We start from the raw sequence: 19,275 nt of genomic DNA on the forward strand, positions 1-19,275 counted from the left end.
TAGGGAAAGGGTGAGGGTGTCTGAGGGTGAGTGGGGTCAAGGGCTGTGCCCTGACAGTTGTACACCCTGTGGGGTGTAGAGAATGTCGTCCTATGGATGTCATCTGGATCCATGCGTATTTGTTCATACTGTCAGGGCGTGGGAAAAACGTTACCATGACTTGCCGTTGGTGACCGTTAAGGTCCGCTACTCCAGCATAACAGCCCGTTAAGGGCGGGGGTGACAATCGCAGTGAAGCGGGGTTTTGGCTTCAACGACTCGTTTGTGAGCGTTGCACCTTGTACTTGATGTGGCCCCAATATTTCAGAGGACAGAGGGTGCGACTGGGTCAGACAGGGAGCACAAGGGGGTAACCCTAGTTGATTTTTGAACTAAAGTACGAGGTAGTGTACAACCAGTATTTAAGTGTAACGGAATTAATAGGAATAAGTCGCCAGATCTCACAGAGATTGCGGGCAGCTTTAAGAAGGAACAAAACAAACAAAGAGCATGGGAGAAGGATGGCCATGCACAGCCATTGTTGTGGGGACAACTCCGTGCACCGCAAAAAGTCGGATTCTGCAGAATTTGACCACCAACATGCACTACATATCCGCTGATGCTCCCTATGCTCATTCTATCACTATCCAACACTCCATACACTCACTCCATATTCTTCCATATTTTCCCCATCATTCCCGACAACCCCAAGCAAAATTCCCACGCCCAACCACGCTGCCAATTTCACCCCCTCTCCAGACCTCCATACCCACACACACAACCCAGCTGTTTTTCCACCCAATAGTGATGCTCTACCTTCCTTCCTCACCCACGGAGCATTTCCCAGAATGGCAACCCCACACTCGGATGGTTCAGCATGGAGTAGAGTCTCATGTGGTCTTGACAGCACCTGTCAATGGCCACATCTCAAGAACTACTGCACCAAATGGGACGAATAGGGGCTCGTTGGAAAGCTGGAGACGAGGAGGTTGCTATCGGGATAGGCGGGCGCTGTGGCGAAGTGTTGCGGAGTTAACCTTTACAATTTCCATTTCGGACCCATTATCACATATTCCCCATTCATTCATTTTTCTTTTATTGTTTCTTTGTTCCCAATTGGATATTCATCATTTACGGTTGCCCAACGGCCCGTTTACATTCCCCCATGCCATTCATTCCATTTCAAACATATATAAACTAGATAACAGCTTGTACATAACAAGTTAGTACAGAATAGACCCGTGAAGGGACAAGCAGAAGTTACATCCAAGTGGCAAAGACACCATCCATGACCATAACGTTTCCCCTGAGCTAGTTGCTTACGTCTAAGACCCCTCTCATCATAATACTCAGCCTTGACGTCCAAGAGAGACGTAGGTGAGTGTTTGTTTGAGGTTTTTGCAGACCTGGTAGTGCCCCAGGACCAAAACCCGGCCCCACGAACCACACCCGCGCACACTACCACCCTCCCCCTTCTCTCTGTCTCAAGTCTAGGCGATAGACCCGTTACAACAAACTCTGGTTTAAGGTTAAATGGGAGCTAGGGGACACCACATGGGAACCCGTAGGAAATTGTAACGACCTTGTCCACCTGGATGAGTACCTCACATTACAAAATGTGAGGGAACCAGAAAACCTCCCTATCAAAGAAGATAGGGAACTCTCAGCATCACTACACCCCCAAAAATGGAGGCGGAAGAAGTAAAGCTGAGGAGCGATTGCCCACAGCCAAGAGCATGGGAAAATTATGGGCAAGCAACTCGCCCAGACAGCCACACCATGTGCTAGACATCACATGGGCTAGGAGTAACCTACCTCGTGTAAAACCACACACACTTGTGGCAAATCCCACACATGCAAGAACCTAAACCCCTCCCACCACCACAAGAAACAAAACGACGAAAATGTCGTTCTCTGGGGGAGGCAACCCTTTATTTGATCCAAACAAGCTGCCAGACATCGAGATATGACAACTCAGGGAGCAAGACTCCCCAGAACAACAACAACACCAGGTGCAGATAAGTGCCATGGACTACATGATGCACGCAGCACAAATGAGTGCCGCAAACCAACAACCATCTGTGTTGCCAACAGGCACCGCATACCCCCAGCCTCCTCAAAGAGGCTTCCAACCTTATGCGGTGCAAATTGCACCAATGGTGCAACAAGCGCCATTCCAGGGGCAGCATTTGCTGCTGCAGCCCCAGGCATACTCCCCAGGGAACTTCCCTGGCCAAATCACCCCCTGGATCGGCCAATTTGGCCCAGGTCCAACAACACCCCAGCCAAATGCAGGCTGGGAATCAGCTATCGCATCAGCGGTAGCTGCTCAGACAGGTCAACTCCATCAGGAGCTGAAGGAGATGAAGTCCCTCGTAGGAGGGAGATGAGGGAGCGACAGTGGCTCCTTGTCCAGGCCGTCCAAATGGGCACGGTCTGATAACTCAAGGGCGTCAGATGGTGCCTGCTGTTAGACACTGGTCCGGAGTCGGCACCGAAGGTCGCCAATGCAGGCCGCTATTGGCCGCGATGGCCGTGATGCCATAGACAAGGCCCGAGGGTAGGGCATTCGGCCTCAGCAACTCTAAAGGGAGTGCTGTGCCCCCTAGCTGTCTCTTGGCCCTCATTTCAGACTCACTGGGGTTGCCTTGTTGGGGTCAGGACTTAGGGGTCGTGGTCACATCGATATTAGAGCTAAGGTACAATAAAGTATCATACAGGATATATATAGGAAGAAGAAATGAATGGAAGCGGACCCGGGCCGGAGGCCGAAGGGTCCGGAAGCAAACAAGAAGAAGGAGCGGGGTTGGCCACATAGTGGCCGGCAATGACCGAGGGTCAAAACAAACAATAACAGATAAATAAAGGAAAGAGCGTAGGGCCGCGATAGCGGCGATGGTATCGTAGCGGCGCTGGACTCGGAGTTGGGCCGGAGTCGGGCACGGGGATGATAGCGGCCCTGTAGGGGCCAAGTGGGCGGGGTAGAGGAGTCGCGCTGGGCACGGTGCCGGAGGCGGACTTGGGGTAGGAAGGTTGGTGTGGCAGTGGGGGAGTCGGCCAGGTGCAGGGGAGCCTAGGGGAAAGCGGGGGAGTGAGCAGGGAGTCCTCAGGGAGGATAGGGCTGAGGTCAGGGCTTGCGCTTGCGCTTGCATAGCGGGAATGGGCTCGGGCGGCATCGGGACGGGCGGCTAACGGGCCGGAATGCACGGCTGTGACACCTGCGATAATTGCGCCCATTGGAGGCGCAAGTATAATAGAGCATGAAGAGATGGCGAGGGCATCTGAAAGACACAGAGAGAGAAGTCAATCTCCAAAAGAGGGAGAGTGAGTTACTAAAATGCGAGCTCAAAGAGTCATGTGCACTGGCAGACCTCACTGCCAAACCTGTTAGAATGGGCGGAAACGGACGACTCCGGAGTGGAATCGGAGACTTAGCGTGGAGGGACCTTGGCCTCAGCGACTCAAGTGGAGCGCTGTGCCATTGCTGTTTGTCCATTTGGTCCTTAATTTCACAGTAGGTGAGCAGGAAGTCTCTTGGGGGCATTTCAGGTCGATTTCGGACTGAAACCAAGACGAGTATGTACAAGCGCCGATATATATAATGGAAGGGGCAAAAGCACAAAGAGAACAAAGGGTGACCGAATCGGAACGAAGACGTCCGAACGGGAACAAAGGGTAGAGGGAGCAGAGCGGTACCGAAGGTCATAGGGCAAGACCTGTGATACGTCCGAAAGGAGGTAGAGAGGGCGAGGCCCAGAGGGGCAGGAGGATGAGGGGAAGTGGGGATGATGACTAACTGGCTAGAATAGAAGGAAGCAGTAGTCCAAATAGGGATGAAGGGAAAATGCGAGAAATACATTACAGGCGGCGAGAGTGCTGAAGGCGGTCCACGAAGCTCGGGGGTTGCGGAGGTTACGGAGGTTACGGAGGCGGGGTTGGAAGTCCGAGGAATATTGGCAATGGTGTTTACGTAGTATGAGGTCACCAATGCAATGGACTAAGGCCGAGGTGGAGTCAAAGTCCGAGGTAGGGACTATGACGGAGGCTCGGAGTAAGGTACGAGCGGTGTCCGAGTGCGAAGTACGGAACAATGGTAGAAGGTCGTAACTTGGCGGAAGGGTGGTGGAGGAGTAACGGAGGGAGGAGAGAGTGGCGGAAAGGAGAGTAGTCAGGTCCGAAGGTGAGTATCGGAGCGGACGGGGGAAGCGTAGGAGGATAACGGGAGGGTGGAGGTGTTGTGAAGGGGGAGCGGAGTAGTAGGTGTGTTGCCAGGACCGAAGGTGAGTATCGGAACGGCAGCGGTAGGTTATGACTCCGGAGGTGAAGAGGGTGGAGGTCCGGAAGTCGGGTCGGGGTCGGGTATGCACGGATATGACAAAACCCATCATGATGGGGGACTCCCAGGTCAGGGGGAGGGGATACGGTGCCGGGGCATCGACTATCCCGCCACCCTGTGGGCAGGCGACCCTGTCTGGGTTGCATAAGGGCCCACCCTCAGAAAGGCAAACCCATGGCAAGGGGAAGAGGGAGAGTGGTAGGCAACCGATGGCAGACCCCAAAATGGGGACCACTGCCAGAGGCGGCGAGCCGCTGAGTACCTCAGCACCCTATGGGCAAGCTACCCTGCAGGGAAGTGTCCACATGCCATACGAGACCGCTGAACTCAACAAGTTTGGCAAAGTCGAAGCTCCAGTTGATGTAACAAACAACCCCAACTTCCCCATGAGGAGAATAGTGGGGTCAGAAGCGGCGCATGATGCCGCATACACTTGGTGGACAAGCGTGAGTGGAAAAGAATTCATACACTGGTATGAACAGGCCGAAGCCGCCTTCAAAAGCGGCAAGGTACATAGAGTCCTTCGTGAAAAAGCAAAGGAAACCGAGAAATACTTCTTGGGACTCCCGGGTATTGCAAGACTCATGGAGGAGTACAATTCCCCAGAGACCAAGGGAAAAATCTTCTGGGAAAGTCTAGGCAAAGCTGCCTATATAAAGTCCCAGTTCAAACCACTCAGGACCCTTGAGGAATGTGCCACAAGAACTGTGGAGTGGGAAGCGAAAGCTTCCAAATACCGGGAAAGAGATGCAAGTCTCCACGCTGGACAACCAGGCCAGCGACCACCCTTCCCCATGGGAAGAACAGTAGACCTACTGTACTCTACACCTGAGCCAAGTAGCTCAGGAATGCAACAACCCGCTCCCACCCAGGGAGCGCCCACTCCATCTGTCATATCCATCCCTGGTCATCAACTTCCAATCCCTCTGATCCCTCCGTTCCACTTCCGCTCCTTCCTCACTAACCTCAGAGCTCCCATATTCTGCAATCCCCTCGGTACCCCTCGATGGTCACCACCCCCTCCTTTCAATTATTACCTATGCCTCCCTAAGTACGGAGCCCCGAAGGCTTCCGGACAGCTCCGACGTCCGCTAGCGCACTCCTGCCTCCGCTGGGCAATACACTTGCTTGCCCTGCAAGCCCACCTTCGGGCCTATCCCTCCTTTCCGTTTCTGGGTTATCGCCTGCCTTTCCGCTAACCCCGTAACCCGACTTGTTGGTAATATTCAATCAGCTAATGTCTAAACCCCGTTAGCTCCACTCCGCTCGGCTCTGCCATTTGCGGACCCGCCCTCGCTGTAACTATATATACTACACTTGTACATAGGTTACACTCCAGTAATAAAATCGACTAGAGTTTACCCTCTTCAGTTCTGGTGGCCAGTTAGTAAGTTAGGGCATGGACATGTTTACTAGGCACAGCGCTCCTGGCATAAGTCACTGAGGCCGAAGCCCTCCATCACGGAGACACTCCTTCGTCTCGACCCGGTCTCTGACACCGTCGAGCCCACAGCTCGACAATGTAGCCCAGGCTACATCATCGCATCCAACACAGCAATCGGATGTGTCATATCCATCCATGGCCATCACCCTCAACCACCTCTGCTCCTCTGGATTACCTCTGCTCCTCCACCACTAACCTTGGAGCCTCTGGTTTCTGCAATCACCTCCGACCCCCCCGATGGTCACCACCTCTCCAATTCAATATATTACCTACACCTCCCTAAGTACGGAGCCCCGAAGCTCTCCGGACAGCTCTGATGTCCGGTAGCACATTCCCGCCTCCGCTGGGCAATTCACTTGCTTGCCCTGCAAGTCTACCTTCAGGCCTATCCCTCCTTTCCACTTGTGGGTTATAACCTGTCATTCCGCTAAACCTGCAACCCAACTCGTTGGTAATATTCAGTCAGCTAACATCTATCCCCATTAGCTCTGCTCCGCTTGGTCCTGGTATTCATGGGCCCACCCTCGCTGTAACTATATATACATAACTTGTAGATAGGTTACACCCTAGTGATAAAATCGACTAGAGTTGATCCCCCTTTTTAGTTCTCGTTGCCAGTAAGTAAATTAGGGCACAGATGTGTAACTTGGCACAGCGCTCCTGGCCTGAGTCGCTGAGGCTGAAGCCCTCTGCCATGGAGACAACTCCTTCATCTCGCTCCAGTCTCTAACAGGATGTCCAGATGAACAACCCAGAGGAAAACCCTCCTCCAGGGCAATAACTCTACCCTTGAGGAAAGGGAAAGTGACACAGTAATATGCCATTGAGGCGCCCATGAAAACACCTTCCCCCAACTCAAGGCCCTGCACACAATATCGTATGCAAGGAACTGCAAGTAACAATTGCGGAAATCTCTACTTCGCCGAAAAAAACCCACATCCACCACCACTCGTGTGTAAACACCAATTACACACAAATCCTCATGGAACAAGTGAGCAGGAACACAACATACAATCTTTGGGTCGAAATTCATTTTCAAAAAACTCCTTCTCTTCATTACTTTCCTCTCTGCGATACCCATGTATCGGCGTTCACTTCAAAGTGACGGCCCCACACTGATTTATCCCCTCAATTTTTTCACTGACATGTACAAATCGCCCACTTTAAAGTGGCAACAATAAAACACTCATTGATAATCTCAAACTCAATGTAACCCAATTTTTTTTAATTTTATTCTCTTCATCATTAACCTTGTATGCATCGCTGTCAGAGACCAGATTCGAGATGAGGGAGAGTCTCCGTGATGGAGGGCTTTGGCCTCAGCGACTTATGCCAAGAGCGCTGTGCCTAGTGACACGTCCGTGCCCTAACTTACTGACTGGCAATCAGAACCGAAGGGGGGTAACTCTAGTTGATTTTATTACTGGAGTGTAACCTATGTACAAGTTGGATATATATATGGTTACAGCGAAGACAGGTCCGCAAATGGCGGAGCCGAACGGAGCGGAGCTAATGGGGTTAAACATTAGCCGACTGAATATTACCAACGAGTCGGGTCGTGGGGTTTAGCGGAAAGGCAGGCAATAACCCAGAAACGGAAAGGAGGGATAGGCCCGAAGGTGGGCTCTGCAGGGCAGGTGAGTGTATTGCCCAGCGGAGACGGGAGTGCGCTAGCGGACGTCGGATGTTACGGATACGGAGTCTCCAACGACCATATCCGTCACATGGTCAAAGACTTCCCCTCTCTATCGCTCCTCTCCTCTTTCTCCCTTCCGTCCTCTATCCCGATACCCTATCCTCCTTACCCGTTCTACCCCTTTCCCCCCCCCTCGTGCAAAGCTTTCCCCATTGGGGTTTTGGTGCTGGCCGAGGTTGTTTGTGTTTCGCAGGATTTCCCGCGACCTTACCATTTGTAGATAGTCACGTGTCTTGTACGGAAACCGCCGAAGGCGGTTCCCGCTAACTAACAACTGCTCTACAACTGTCTCGTGTACCGTCTTCTGTAACAACCCTCCCTGTGACTCAACTGAACCCGTGTGACTGTACAACTCTCAATATGTCTTATAAGTCTGGTTATATCGAGTCCTCTAACGGCCCTCGCCGTGAGAACTCGAGGTCGAGAGTCGAAGACTCTCAACATGTGTATTGTCCTATTGAATCTGTACCCTATGGGTCTTCATCACCCCGCTCTCCCCCCAGTACTCAACATACGACGTCACCTCACGATCATGGAGATTGTGAATACCTTGAGGCCCACCTTCCCGTGATGCCGGCACGTTCGCTACACGAACGCCAAGTCGCCGCCCATCCACTGTCTGTTCCCTCCTTCGCCAGTCATCATGTCTCCCCGCCAACGGTACATTCCCTTTGGGAACGCCAAGTCACCGAAGGCCCTGCTAGTCAATCCTCATTGCACGCTTATGATATCAACCTGCTACCGGCACGTTCGCACTGTGAACGCCAAGTACCCGATGGCAACTATATGAAGTTCTCACCCATCTCACAAGTCGCGACCTCGCACACGGTACGCTCCCTTGAGGAGCGCCAAGTACCCGTGGCTGACCCGTCCGTCCTGGCATCTCCGACTGCCTACCATCAATCCCTTAATAGCTCACTACATCACCAATCGCGATCGATGGGAACTCGATCGTCCACCCCCAGGCAAGACTGGGATCACTCATCGATTACATATCCTGTTATGGTACAGACCAGATATGACCTCACTCATCCCACTATAAGAACGGATCGAGGAATGGGGAATTTCCCCCATCCCCGTAACATCGGAGCTGTCCGGAAGTCTTCGGGGCTTTGTACTTAGGGAGGCGTAGGTAATAAATTGAAAGGAGGGGGTGGTGACCATCGAGGGGTGCCGAGAGGATTGAGGAATACAGGAGCTCCAAGGTTAGTGAGGAAGGAGCGGAGTTAGACCGGAGGGATCGGAGGGACCGGAAGTCGACGGCTGGGGATGGACATGACAATCGCAAATGCAATGCAAGGGGGGAGAATGTCAGGGCAATAGCCCTGAACCCTGAGCCATATGTAATTACAAGATACATATAGTCACGTGGGTAAGCGGCAACCTCCGGTTAACTGCTTACACACACCGTAAAATACACATCTTTGTATCACTTATGGCTCTGTGTGCTGAGCTACCCACTGAGACCTCACACTCACTGAGCATAAAAAACTGTAAGGTTGTAATCATGGGTAGTATCTACCTGAAGCATGTAGCTCACTCATGTTGGTTGCCTTATTCCCAGTCTGTCAAAAGATTATGCTGTAACAAGCTGTAATTTCAATGGGGGAGTAGGTGTCAGGGCAACTGCACCTGACCATACAACCCCAGAGAACCACCATCCCTGACATCCCCCACTTCCCTCATTTTCCCATCTTTACATATCTCTCTCAACCACAGCCCACATGCAAACCCACAGGAAAAATCACATGGGTCAAGGTGAGCAACTCACCTTAACCCATGTGACACCTTTTCCGAGTCATGGGAACATGCTCGGCTTCTACCCATAGTCACATTATGAACTGTACAGTACATTTCCCTTTTATAGCAGCCAAGCGGGGAATAGGGAAACTTACCCTTCTTCTCAGCTCAATCCCTGCTTAGTCCCTTCAGGAGCTGAGGACAGGGTCTAGCACCCAGGCACCCGGAACATTGCACACACCCAGCCCTGAGGCTGGGCTGTCCTCGAGCGAGGACTGAGCCCTGACAATAGGCTAAAAAGCCTTTCTACACCCCACACCACTTTATATACATGAGTTAGTGTACACCAAAGTCAGCATATACCTGCAGCTTGGTAAATAGTAGACAAGTGTGTGAAAGCACACTATTACAATAACTTAGTCAAAATGTATATACAAGATAATGTTAATGAACAAGAAATGAAGAGGAAGAAGCATGTGCAGCCTATCCAGGCCTTACATGTAGGTTTCATCTGCAAAGGCAAGGCCTTCCTTCCTTTTTAATTCAGGTGTGTGGACATCCATGTCATTTGCAATCATCACTGAAATGGACACTTTGCTTCATATGCATCATGATGGTCTTCATGAGACTTGAGGCACCAAACACCTCACTGGTGGATTTATCAGGGTTCCCCAAGATGTTGAAGGAAGGTTCTGCACCTATTTCAGCTAGGAGACAAATCACTCATACCTCTGTTTAATGGCATTGGGTTGATATGGGCTGGAAGGATATGAGTAAGTTATTTGTGCCTTTCCTGCATAAACCTTGTACCTGAATGCCTTATCTCATTGTACTAGGAACTTCCCCATGGCCAAGGCACTATCCTCTGTGAGGGGTAGGCCCATAGCTTTGACCATTTCTGCAATCATTGGTGAGCTCATAAATGCGATAGTTGAATCCTGAGGGGCAAGCTTGTCATCTGCTATGAACCCCACTAATGCCACCCCAACAGGATGAATGGAGCCGAGGGCAGCAAGCTATCAGCAAAAATTTCAGTACAATCAATTGTGATAGTTACTGGATTCTGTACTATACCTGAGCAGCATATTGTCCCATTATTTACTGCAACAGATAAAGGCCTTCATTTGGTTGAGCCTCCCTCTCATCCTTCAATAAAACAAGGTCCCCACTGTCAGAGACCAGGTTGAGACGAAGGAGTGTCTCCATGGCGGAGGGCTTCAGCCTCAGTGACTTATGCCAGGAGCCCTGTGCCAAGTAACACGTCTGTGCCCTAACTTACTAAACTGGCAACCAGAACTGAAGGGGGTAAACTCTAGTCGATTTTATTACTGTGTAACCTATGTACAAGTTGAGTATATATATAGTTACAACGAGGGCAGGCCTGCAAATGGCGGAGCCAAGTGGAGCGGAGCTAATGGGGTTAGACATTAGCCGATTGAATATTACCGACGAGTCGGGTTACGGGGTTAACGGAATGGTAGGCGATAACCCAGAAACGGAAAGGAGGGATAGGCCCAAAGGTGGGCTTGCAGGGCAAGTGAGTGTATTGCCCAGCGGAGGCGGGAGTGCGCTAGCGGACGTCGGAGCTGTCCGGAGGCCTTCGGGGCTCCATACTTAGGGAGGTGTAGTGTCACGGCCGTGCATTCCGGCCCGTTAGCCGCCCGCCCCGATGCCGCCCGAGCCCGTTACCGCTATGCGAGCGTGAGCGCGAGCCCCGACCTCAGCCCTATCCTCCCTGAGGACCCCCTGCTCACTTCCCCGCTTGCCCCTAGGCTCCCCTGCACCTGGCCGACTCCCCCACAGCCACACCGACCTCCCTGCCCCGAGTCTGCCTCTGGTACCGACCTAGCGTGACTCCGCGACATCGCCTACTCCGCTATGATACCATCGCCGCTATCGCAGCCCTACACCCCTTCGTTTATTTATCTGTTATTGTTTGTTTTGACCCTCGGTCATTGCCGGCCGCGGTGCGGCCAACCCCGCTCTTTGTTCCTAATTGCTTCCGGACCCTTCGGCCTTCGGCCCGGGTCCGCTTCTATTCATTCCACCTTCATATATATATCCTGTATACTACATTATAGTACCTTAGCTCTAATATCAACTTGACCACGACCCCAAGCCCTGACCCCAACAAGGCAGCCCCAGTAAGTTCGAAATGAGGGCCAAGAGACAACTAGGGGGCACAGCACTCCCTTTAGAGTTGCTGAGGCCAAATGCCCTACCCTCGGGCCTTGTCTGAGGCATCACGGCCATCGCGGCCCTTAGCGGTCCGCATCGGCGACCTTCGGTGCCCGACCCCGGATCAGTATCTAACATGTAGGTAATAAATTGAAAAGAGGGGGTGGTGACCATTGAGGGGTACTGAGGTGATTGCGGAATACGGGAGCTCCAAGGTTAGTGAAGAAGGAGCAGAGGTAGACCGGAGGGGTCGGAGGGAGTGGAAGTCGATGGCCAGGGATGGATATGACATCCACAATTTATCAGAATTCTATCGTAGAACACATTTGCTTCTTCTGCCTGGTCAGGGTACTTCCTATCGATATCCTGTTGCTGTAATGTAAGGAGTGGTAACCCCACCCTTTATTCATTATCTTATTGTATATTTGTCTCGATTTAAACATGTATAAACAATGTATATACAATAACGTGGGAATTTGGGAAAAGGAACAGAACTCCTTTTCCTCCCCATCATTGATAATTAAAGCTCCATACAGCTCAACTTTATTGACAACCTGAGGATTGAGGAGAACTGGGGTTGGAACCTACACCAACCCCTTACAGGTAATTTATGCAGGCATGCTGGTCAATTCCAGCTAGGAAATGATTGGTCCCTAATATCTTGCAAGTATATGGTTAACTTACAGTGAAGCTTAAGGGGACTTCTCCTTTTCTGTGCATAGCCAGCAATAGGGAAGAAAAGCAGCTCACTAATAGGAGGGCTAATGTGGAAGCTCAGTCTCCATGAATGAAGAACTGAGGGGGAAAAGGAAATTCAGCAAAACAGTATATACAATTATATACACAATGTCATGAGGTGAATACAGAAGAAAGAAGGATCATGTGAGGTTGGTTGGTAAGTCATGGGTCGTTGTTACTCCAACATGCCCACTCAATGCATGTTGACTTTACCTTAGACCCAACTCTGATCTAAACTTCGCATATTTTACCTGTGGCAGCACTTTGGTGAATATGTCCACAACCTGATTGGCTGTAGGAATATATTAAAGCTCCAAGATACCATTCTCGATTTTCTCGTGGATCCAATGTTGTTGCACATCAATATGTTTTGTTCAAGTGTGTTAGAACAGGCAGATTCGGACGACTCCAGAGTGGAATCAGAGACTTAGCGTGGAAGGACCTTGGCCTCAGCAACTCATGCAGAGCGCTGTGCCATTGCTGGTTGTCCTAGGGGTCCCTAATTTCGGATCTAGCAGAGGGGAAGTCTCTTGGGGGGAAATCCAGTCGATTTCGGACTGAGGTTACAAGTTACTATGTACATTGTATATAAGGAGGGGTCCGGAATCAAAAGGAGCAAGGGTACTCTGAAAGCAGACAAAGGGAGCTGGAAGGAGGAACAACACTGAGGGTCAAGGGTTTGACTCAATGGTGTTTCCCAAAGGAGGAGTGAAGGGCCAAGGCCCAAGGAGGAAGGAAGGAGGATGGGAGTGGGGAATGGCCAGCTGACTGAATAGAAAGGAAGCAGCAGCCCAAATAGGAATGAGGGAGAATAGCGGAATTGAATGGAGCAATGCAATAGTTGCAAGGTCCGACGTAAGTCCGGAAAGTCCGAACTCGGAAGTTAAACTCCGGAATATTGGCAAACATAATTAAATGGAATGAGCTAACCAATACAATGGGTATAAGCGGAGGTGGGGTCAAAGTCCGAGGTCGGAGCTAAGACCGGAGGTTCCAGAGACAGAGACACAACCGGGATTCCTGTCAGAACCGTGCGAAGGTTCGCCGAGGGTAGCCATAGGCAACCGAGCGTTGCCCGCTAGTGGTAAAGGCGTCCTACACCCGACCGAGCTTTAGCGAGGGATAAACCCCACCGATCTCGCGGCCGAGGCTACTTAGGCGAGTGAGCCGGGATTTCGGCTTCAATGACTCTAGGAGGAGCGTTGCGCCTCATTCTCGACGCGGTCCCGATACTTCAGAAGGTCGGAGGTCTCACGGGGACAGAGGTAAGCTTTAGGGGGTAATTCTAGTTGATTTCGAACTACAGTACAAGCATTAGTTACAAGCTGTATATAAGCGCTAGGGAACTGAACAGGGAACAAGTCGCCAGATCTCGCGGAGATTGCGGGCGGAGAAAAGAAGGAGGAAAACAAACAAAGAGCACGTGTTCAAGACAGCGAAGGTCAAGCATGACCTTCGCCGCGAGGTAACAAGGTGCAGCGAAACATGGGACAACAGGTCGCGGCGCTCTGCGCCGCTAGGTCGTTCAACGACAATCAAGAGAGGGGTTGTGGAGAGGTGGCGGGAAGTGGTTAGACGGCGATGGGCGGCGAGCGGAGTGTGCGGGGAGTGTTTGGGCGTGGGAGAGGGTCAGGGAGGAGGTCGTCTGGCCCCGGGGAACGCCGGGTCGTGACAATTCCGGAGCGGAGGTCTGGAGTTGGGAGCATAGGTGTTGCATGCTCATTGGGAGGTGTCGAGGTTGAGGTCAGACCTGGAATGTTCCAGAGTCGGACCAAAGGTGGTGTTGGAGCCGGAGGTGGGGTAACCTCTTGGAAGTCGGCAAGGAGGAGGTGATGGAAGGGGTGATGTTCGTTCCGAGATGAGTATCGGAGCAGACAGAGATAGGGTAGGAGAAGGACAGGAGGGTGGAGGTGGCATGAGGGGTGAGGGGAGGTGTGGTGTCAGGTCCGAAGGTGAATATCGGAACGGACAGCAGTAGGGTAGGACTCTGGAAGTCAGGTTCGGAGTTCCAGGAGCCCGGAGTGGGGGTCGGGATTGTATGGATATGACAAAGTGTGGAACACAGGATTTTTGGCAATAGCAAGTGCTGATTGGTTTTCAATGAAGATTTTGACTGGGATTTCATCGGAAAACATCCCAGAATCATTGAATAGGTTGTCAAGGTATGTAGCTTCTTTTCCAGCATGTGTTGTGGCCATGTACTCAGCCTTGTGCTTGATAAAGCGATTGTTGGTTGCTTCTTTGAAGACCATGCTATTGTGGCACCACCGAAAATAAAGCAATAACCTGACACTGATCTCCTTGTGCTAGGATCTCCAGCCCAATTGGCATCAGAATATCCCCATACCCCCTCTTTCAACCTCTTTGCATTGAATGTCAAGACTGAGTTGCATGTCCCATTCAGATATCGGTACACTGTTAGACACTGGTCCGGGGTCGGCACCGAGGGTCGCCGTTGCGGGCCGCTATAGGCCGTGATGGCCGTGATGCCGCGAACAAGGCCTGGGGGTAGGGCATTTGGCCTCAGCAACTCTAAAGGGAGTGCTGTGCCCCCTAGCTGTCTCTTGGCCCTCATTTCGGACTCACTGGGGTTGCCTTGTTGGGGTCAGGACTTAGGGGTCGTGGTCACATCGATATTAGAGCTAAGGTACAATAAAGTATCATACAGGATATATATAGGAGGAAGAAATGAATGGAAGCGGACCCGGGCCGGAGGCCGAAGGGTCCGGACGCAAACAAGAATAAGGAGCGGGGTTGGCCGCATAGCAGCCGGCAATGACCGAGGGTCAAAACAAACAATAACAGATAAATAAAGGAAAGAGCGTAGGGCCACAATAGTGGCGATGGTATCATAGCAGCGCCGGACTCGGAGTTGGGCCGGGGTTGGGTGCGGGAATGGTAGCGGCCCTGTAGGGGCCGAGTGGGTGGGGTAGAGGAGTCGCGCTGGGCACGGTGCCAGAGGCGGACTCAGGGCGGGAAGGTCGGTGTGGCTGTGGGGGAGTTGGCCAGGTGCAGGGGAGCCTAGGGGCAAGCAGGGGAGTGAGCAGGGAGTCCTCAGGGAAGATAGGGCTGAGGTCGGGGCTTGCGCTCACGCTCGCATAGCGGGAATGGGCTCGGGCGGCATCGGGATGGGTGGGGAGCGGGCCGGAATGCACGGCCGTGACATACACCCACTTAATAGTGGATAGGTGTTGTTGTCCAGGAGCCACAGCATGTTGAGATAATGGTCCGACAGCGAAAGAAATATCCAGGCAGGTACTGATCACTGCATACATTAGTGACCCAAGCATCGATTGGTAAAGTGTTTGATCAATTTCTGGTGAGTTTAACTTTTCAAGTTTCAAATTTGCGGCCATTGGGGTACTCATTGGTCATGCTTTTTCCAGCCTGAATCGTGTGAGGATGTCAGTGACATATTGTTGCTGGCTTATCATAATAGTACATGCACATAAGGTCGGGTTTCATTTCGATTTTAAACTATGGTAGGAGTTAGGGAATACAGTCAAGGTTTATATGAAGAAATGGTACATTGATAGCATGAATATCCAGAGCACGATGCCAGCCACAAGTTTCAGCAAGTGGTCCACAATGGTGCCTTTCTGGGTTCGCAAGAATGTGTTGGACTGTGTGCACAGGCACTTGTGTTGCCACTGAGATTTGTGATACACTCATAGTCTCAGACATTGTAATGAGGACGTCTTTAGCTGGGGCTTTGAGGTGTTTACCCATGATGGTGATTGCAGTGAACATGGTCAAAGGGCCTGCCATATTTGGTCTGAGTGAAGTGGGTCCCATTGGGACACACTGATGGGCACCCATCATTTCCCTAAATTGTCCTTCACTGAGTTGATCCCAATATGTGCTGTAAAATTAGATGTGCTGATTTTTTCTTCAGCTTGCTGTAAGTTGTGGGCATTGATAGCATATTTTTATGAATTTTCATTTGGAGTTTGAAGCCTCTAGAAGTTGACTTCCAGCTTGTCTAGCATCATTTCCCTATATCTCACTCATTTCTGGATGGTTTCTTGTGTTCTTTACACCAATAATTCCGACCTTTCTATTGATACCAAGGTCATACTCTAATTCTCAATATTTGCCAAGATAGCAAAAGTTTGTGCACACTGTCAGCAATCACATGTGTTGTTCCCATGTGTTTTTGTATGCAGGCAATGTTTGGGTCTAATTATTTCAGCTTTATTGTATGCATGGATGTTTGTTACCTTAATATGGGCTCTCATGATTTATTATAGAATCTTTTGTTGTGTTCTAAGGTGTTTTTTGCATCTACTGTGCTTTGTTTGATCAGAGGTTTCCATATTTGGGCAGAAACTGGTCTCGGGATCTCCTGAAGTGCAGATCTCAGTTCCCATGTGTAAGATTGATAGTAATCATGGGTGGTATCCACCCAAAGCATGTAGCTCACTTGTGTGGATTGCCTTATTCCCAGTCTGTCAAGAGTATAGCTATAATCAGCTATATATTTCAATGGGGGAATAGTTTGGCTGAAGAGCCGTTTTGACACCCCACACCACTTTATATACATGAGTTTGATGTACACCATAGTTGGCATACACATGCAGCTTGGTAAATAATGGACAAGTATGGAAAAGCACACTGTTACAATAACTTAAACAAAATGTATATACAAGATAAATCAATTGAACAAGAAATAAAGAAGCATGCATGGCCTCTCCAAGCCTCACACCATGGTGGCATCACCACCCTCACATGTCTTTTGACATAGTGTGGAATACCTTGATTCCTGTCACTGTTATAACTTCACAACAGCTGGGCCGATTGGCTTGAAACTTGCGTAGTGCTAGAACTTGATTTATCATATTTTTCATGTAAATTTCGTTGGGTGTTTCTAATATGGATTCTTCATGAATGTCGGTTTTTCCCTGAGCTTTGACTCCAATGTTGCTTTACTGTCTGGTGAATATCTTCATGATGTGTGAATCTTTTACTATGAAATTTTGCGTGCGTTGAGAATCGATCTCTCCCTTTCCAATGAGCTATCAAACTCGTCTTGGTCGTTACTGGCCATCCTTCATGCTCATTTTGAACATTGTCCTTGTTGTCAACAAACTCACAAACTCTTGATAGGTGTTCATCCAATGTGGATGAAGAAGTGGGTTTTGGTCAAACAGTAGGTCTGGCTTGAACCAGTCAAGCACCATGCCCTTGAGGTAGGACTGTGCGAAGATGACCTTGGCATGGTCACTAGCGAAAGCAAGAGGGTGGTCTTGAAAGTTCAGTTCACACTGGACCAAAAGTTTGCAGGGTTTGGTTCTGTCAAACTGTTTGGGCTCACAGACCTTAGTCTGGAGAGCAGAAGATGGTGGGGGAGGTGGACGACTGGCATGGCAGGCCAGCCTGGCAATAGCTTGAGCCAATTGGGTGATGGCTACATTGGGGATAGGCTCAGCCACATCAATGTCTGGGGCAATGGGGATGGGTGGATTGTCTGGAGGTGGGTTGGTGAAGTCAGGGACCTTGTTAAAAACCCCGGAGGTTGTGGAAGAGGGGGTAAATGCGTGAGTCCGAATGCAGGCGGGGCTCAACTAGAGGGGGCTCCGAGGGCTCCGGTAGTGAACCGAAGCTTCTCAGGGAGCCCGGTTCTGCTGGATGGTACAAGAGGCTCTAAGAAGGACGCGGCCTCAGCGACTCGGAGGGAGCGCTGTGCCTCCGTTACGTCTCAGTTAGTCCTTGTATTTCTTATGTCTGAGGTGTCTTGTAGAACAGGGACAGGAATCACTCAGAGGGACTTTGGGTGGCATTTTAGTCGAGATTAGAACTAAGGAACTACAGGTTCTAATCTACGTGTATTTATAAAGGAGAATGGGGAGGACTTTAGTCAAAGCCCGAAATGACAAAATGGGGAAAACACCGAAAGGTTCCGAACGATATCTAAAACGGGGAACCGAGGTGTCGGGCCAAGGAGGGCGGAGTTGGAGGCCGGAAAATGAATGGGGAAGACAAATGGATAAAGGGGGTTAGCCGACTGAATGGTAGTAAGAAGGTAGTCGTGCTAAGAATGGGAGATGACTAATAAGTGATAACGTGAGGGAGATCACCGAAGGATGCAAGTAGCTCTGAAAGCGGAGTTGCGTATCCGAAGGATGTTGGGTGACTCAAATAAATGAAATGGGTGGAGGAAGGGTTTAAGGGCATGTCACGGGATGTCGGAGGTCCGTCAGGATATCGGAGCAAATCCGGGATCTCCGAATGTTCCGACTCGGGACCGAGGTTCCGGGATGGGAGTGGCCAAGGTTCGGTGTGCCGCAACCAGACCGGAGCTGAGACAGTCAGGAGGGAAGGTGACTTGGAGAGTGGGGAGGCAAGGTGTAGGGGATGGTGAAGTTGTTAGGAAGGTGTGATGTGGTGGGAGTGCGCGGGGTCGGGATTCCGGGATATGACAGACCTTGGGATCAAGTCCATCAAAGTTGACTGGGTCAACAGGGTGCTTGGTGTTGTCTCCGAAGTTGGGGTCTACAACAGATGAATGGTCCCTAGGAAGGTGCATGATTGGAGTTGAGGAGATGTCAGAGACCAGATCGAGACGAAGGAAGGTCTCCATGGCAGAGGGCTTTGGCCTCAGCGACTTATGCCAGGAGCACTGTGCCAAGTAACACATCTGTGCCCTAACTTACTAACTGGCAACCAGAACTAAAAGGGGGTAAACTCTAGTCGATTTTATTACTGAGGTGTAACCTATGTACAAGTTGAGTATATATAGTTACAACGAGGGCTGGCCCATAAATGGCGGGGCTGAGCGGAGCGGAGCTAACGGAGTTAAACATTAGCTGATTGAATATTACCGACAAGCCAGGTTATGGGGTTAGCGGAATGGTAGGCGATAACCCAGAAACAGAAAGGAGGGATAGGCCCGAAGGTGGGCTTGCAGGGCAAGTGAGTGAATTGCCCAGCGGAGGTGGGAGTGCACTAGCGGACGTCAGAGCTGTCTGGAAACCTTGGGGCTCCGTACTTAGGGAGGCATAGGTAATATATTGAAAAGAGGGGGTGGTGACCATTGAAGAGAAGCAGAGGTGGTTGCGGAATATGGGAGCTCCGAGGTTAGTGAGGAAGGAGCGGGGGTAGTCCGGAGAGTTCGGAGGTAGTGGAAGTCGATGGCTGAGTATGGATATGACAGGAGAGATGGTT

At 50.7% G+C, this 19,275-nt stretch overlaps 2 protein-coding genes across 2 annotated transcripts; both read right to left on the minus strand.

The window, feature by feature from the left end:
- Positions 1-10,019: 10,019 nt before the first annotated feature.
- On the minus strand, positions 10,020-10,290 carry EI90DRAFT_3122607 (uncharacterized protein; the record flags this gene model as incomplete). The annotated part of the gene is made up of 2 exons (XM_039063527.1): positions 10,020-10,211; positions 10,270-10,290. The coding sequence occupies 2 exons, from the start codon at positions 10,288-10,290 to the stop codon at positions 10,020-10,022; spliced, it is 213 nt and encodes a 70-aa protein (XP_038917148.1).
- A 6,857-nt stretch (positions 10,291-17,147) lies between these two features.
- On the minus strand, positions 17,148-18,691 carry EI90DRAFT_3122609 (uncharacterized protein; the record flags this gene model as incomplete). The annotated part of the gene is made up of 3 exons (XM_039063528.1): positions 17,148-17,375; positions 17,430-17,675; positions 18,536-18,691. The coding sequence occupies 3 exons, from the start codon at positions 18,689-18,691 to the stop codon at positions 17,148-17,150; spliced, it is 630 nt and encodes a 209-aa protein (XP_038917149.1).
- Between the last annotated feature and the right edge of the window lie 584 nt (positions 18,692-19,275).

The sequence above is a fragment of the Cantharellus anzutake genome (genome assembly GCF_015039405.1).
Source record: "Cantharellus anzutake strain C23 chromosome Unknown EI90scaffold_19, whole genome shotgun sequence".
Taxonomy (NCBI): Eukaryota; Fungi; Basidiomycota; class Agaricomycetes; order Cantharellales; family Hydnaceae; genus Cantharellus; species Cantharellus anzutake.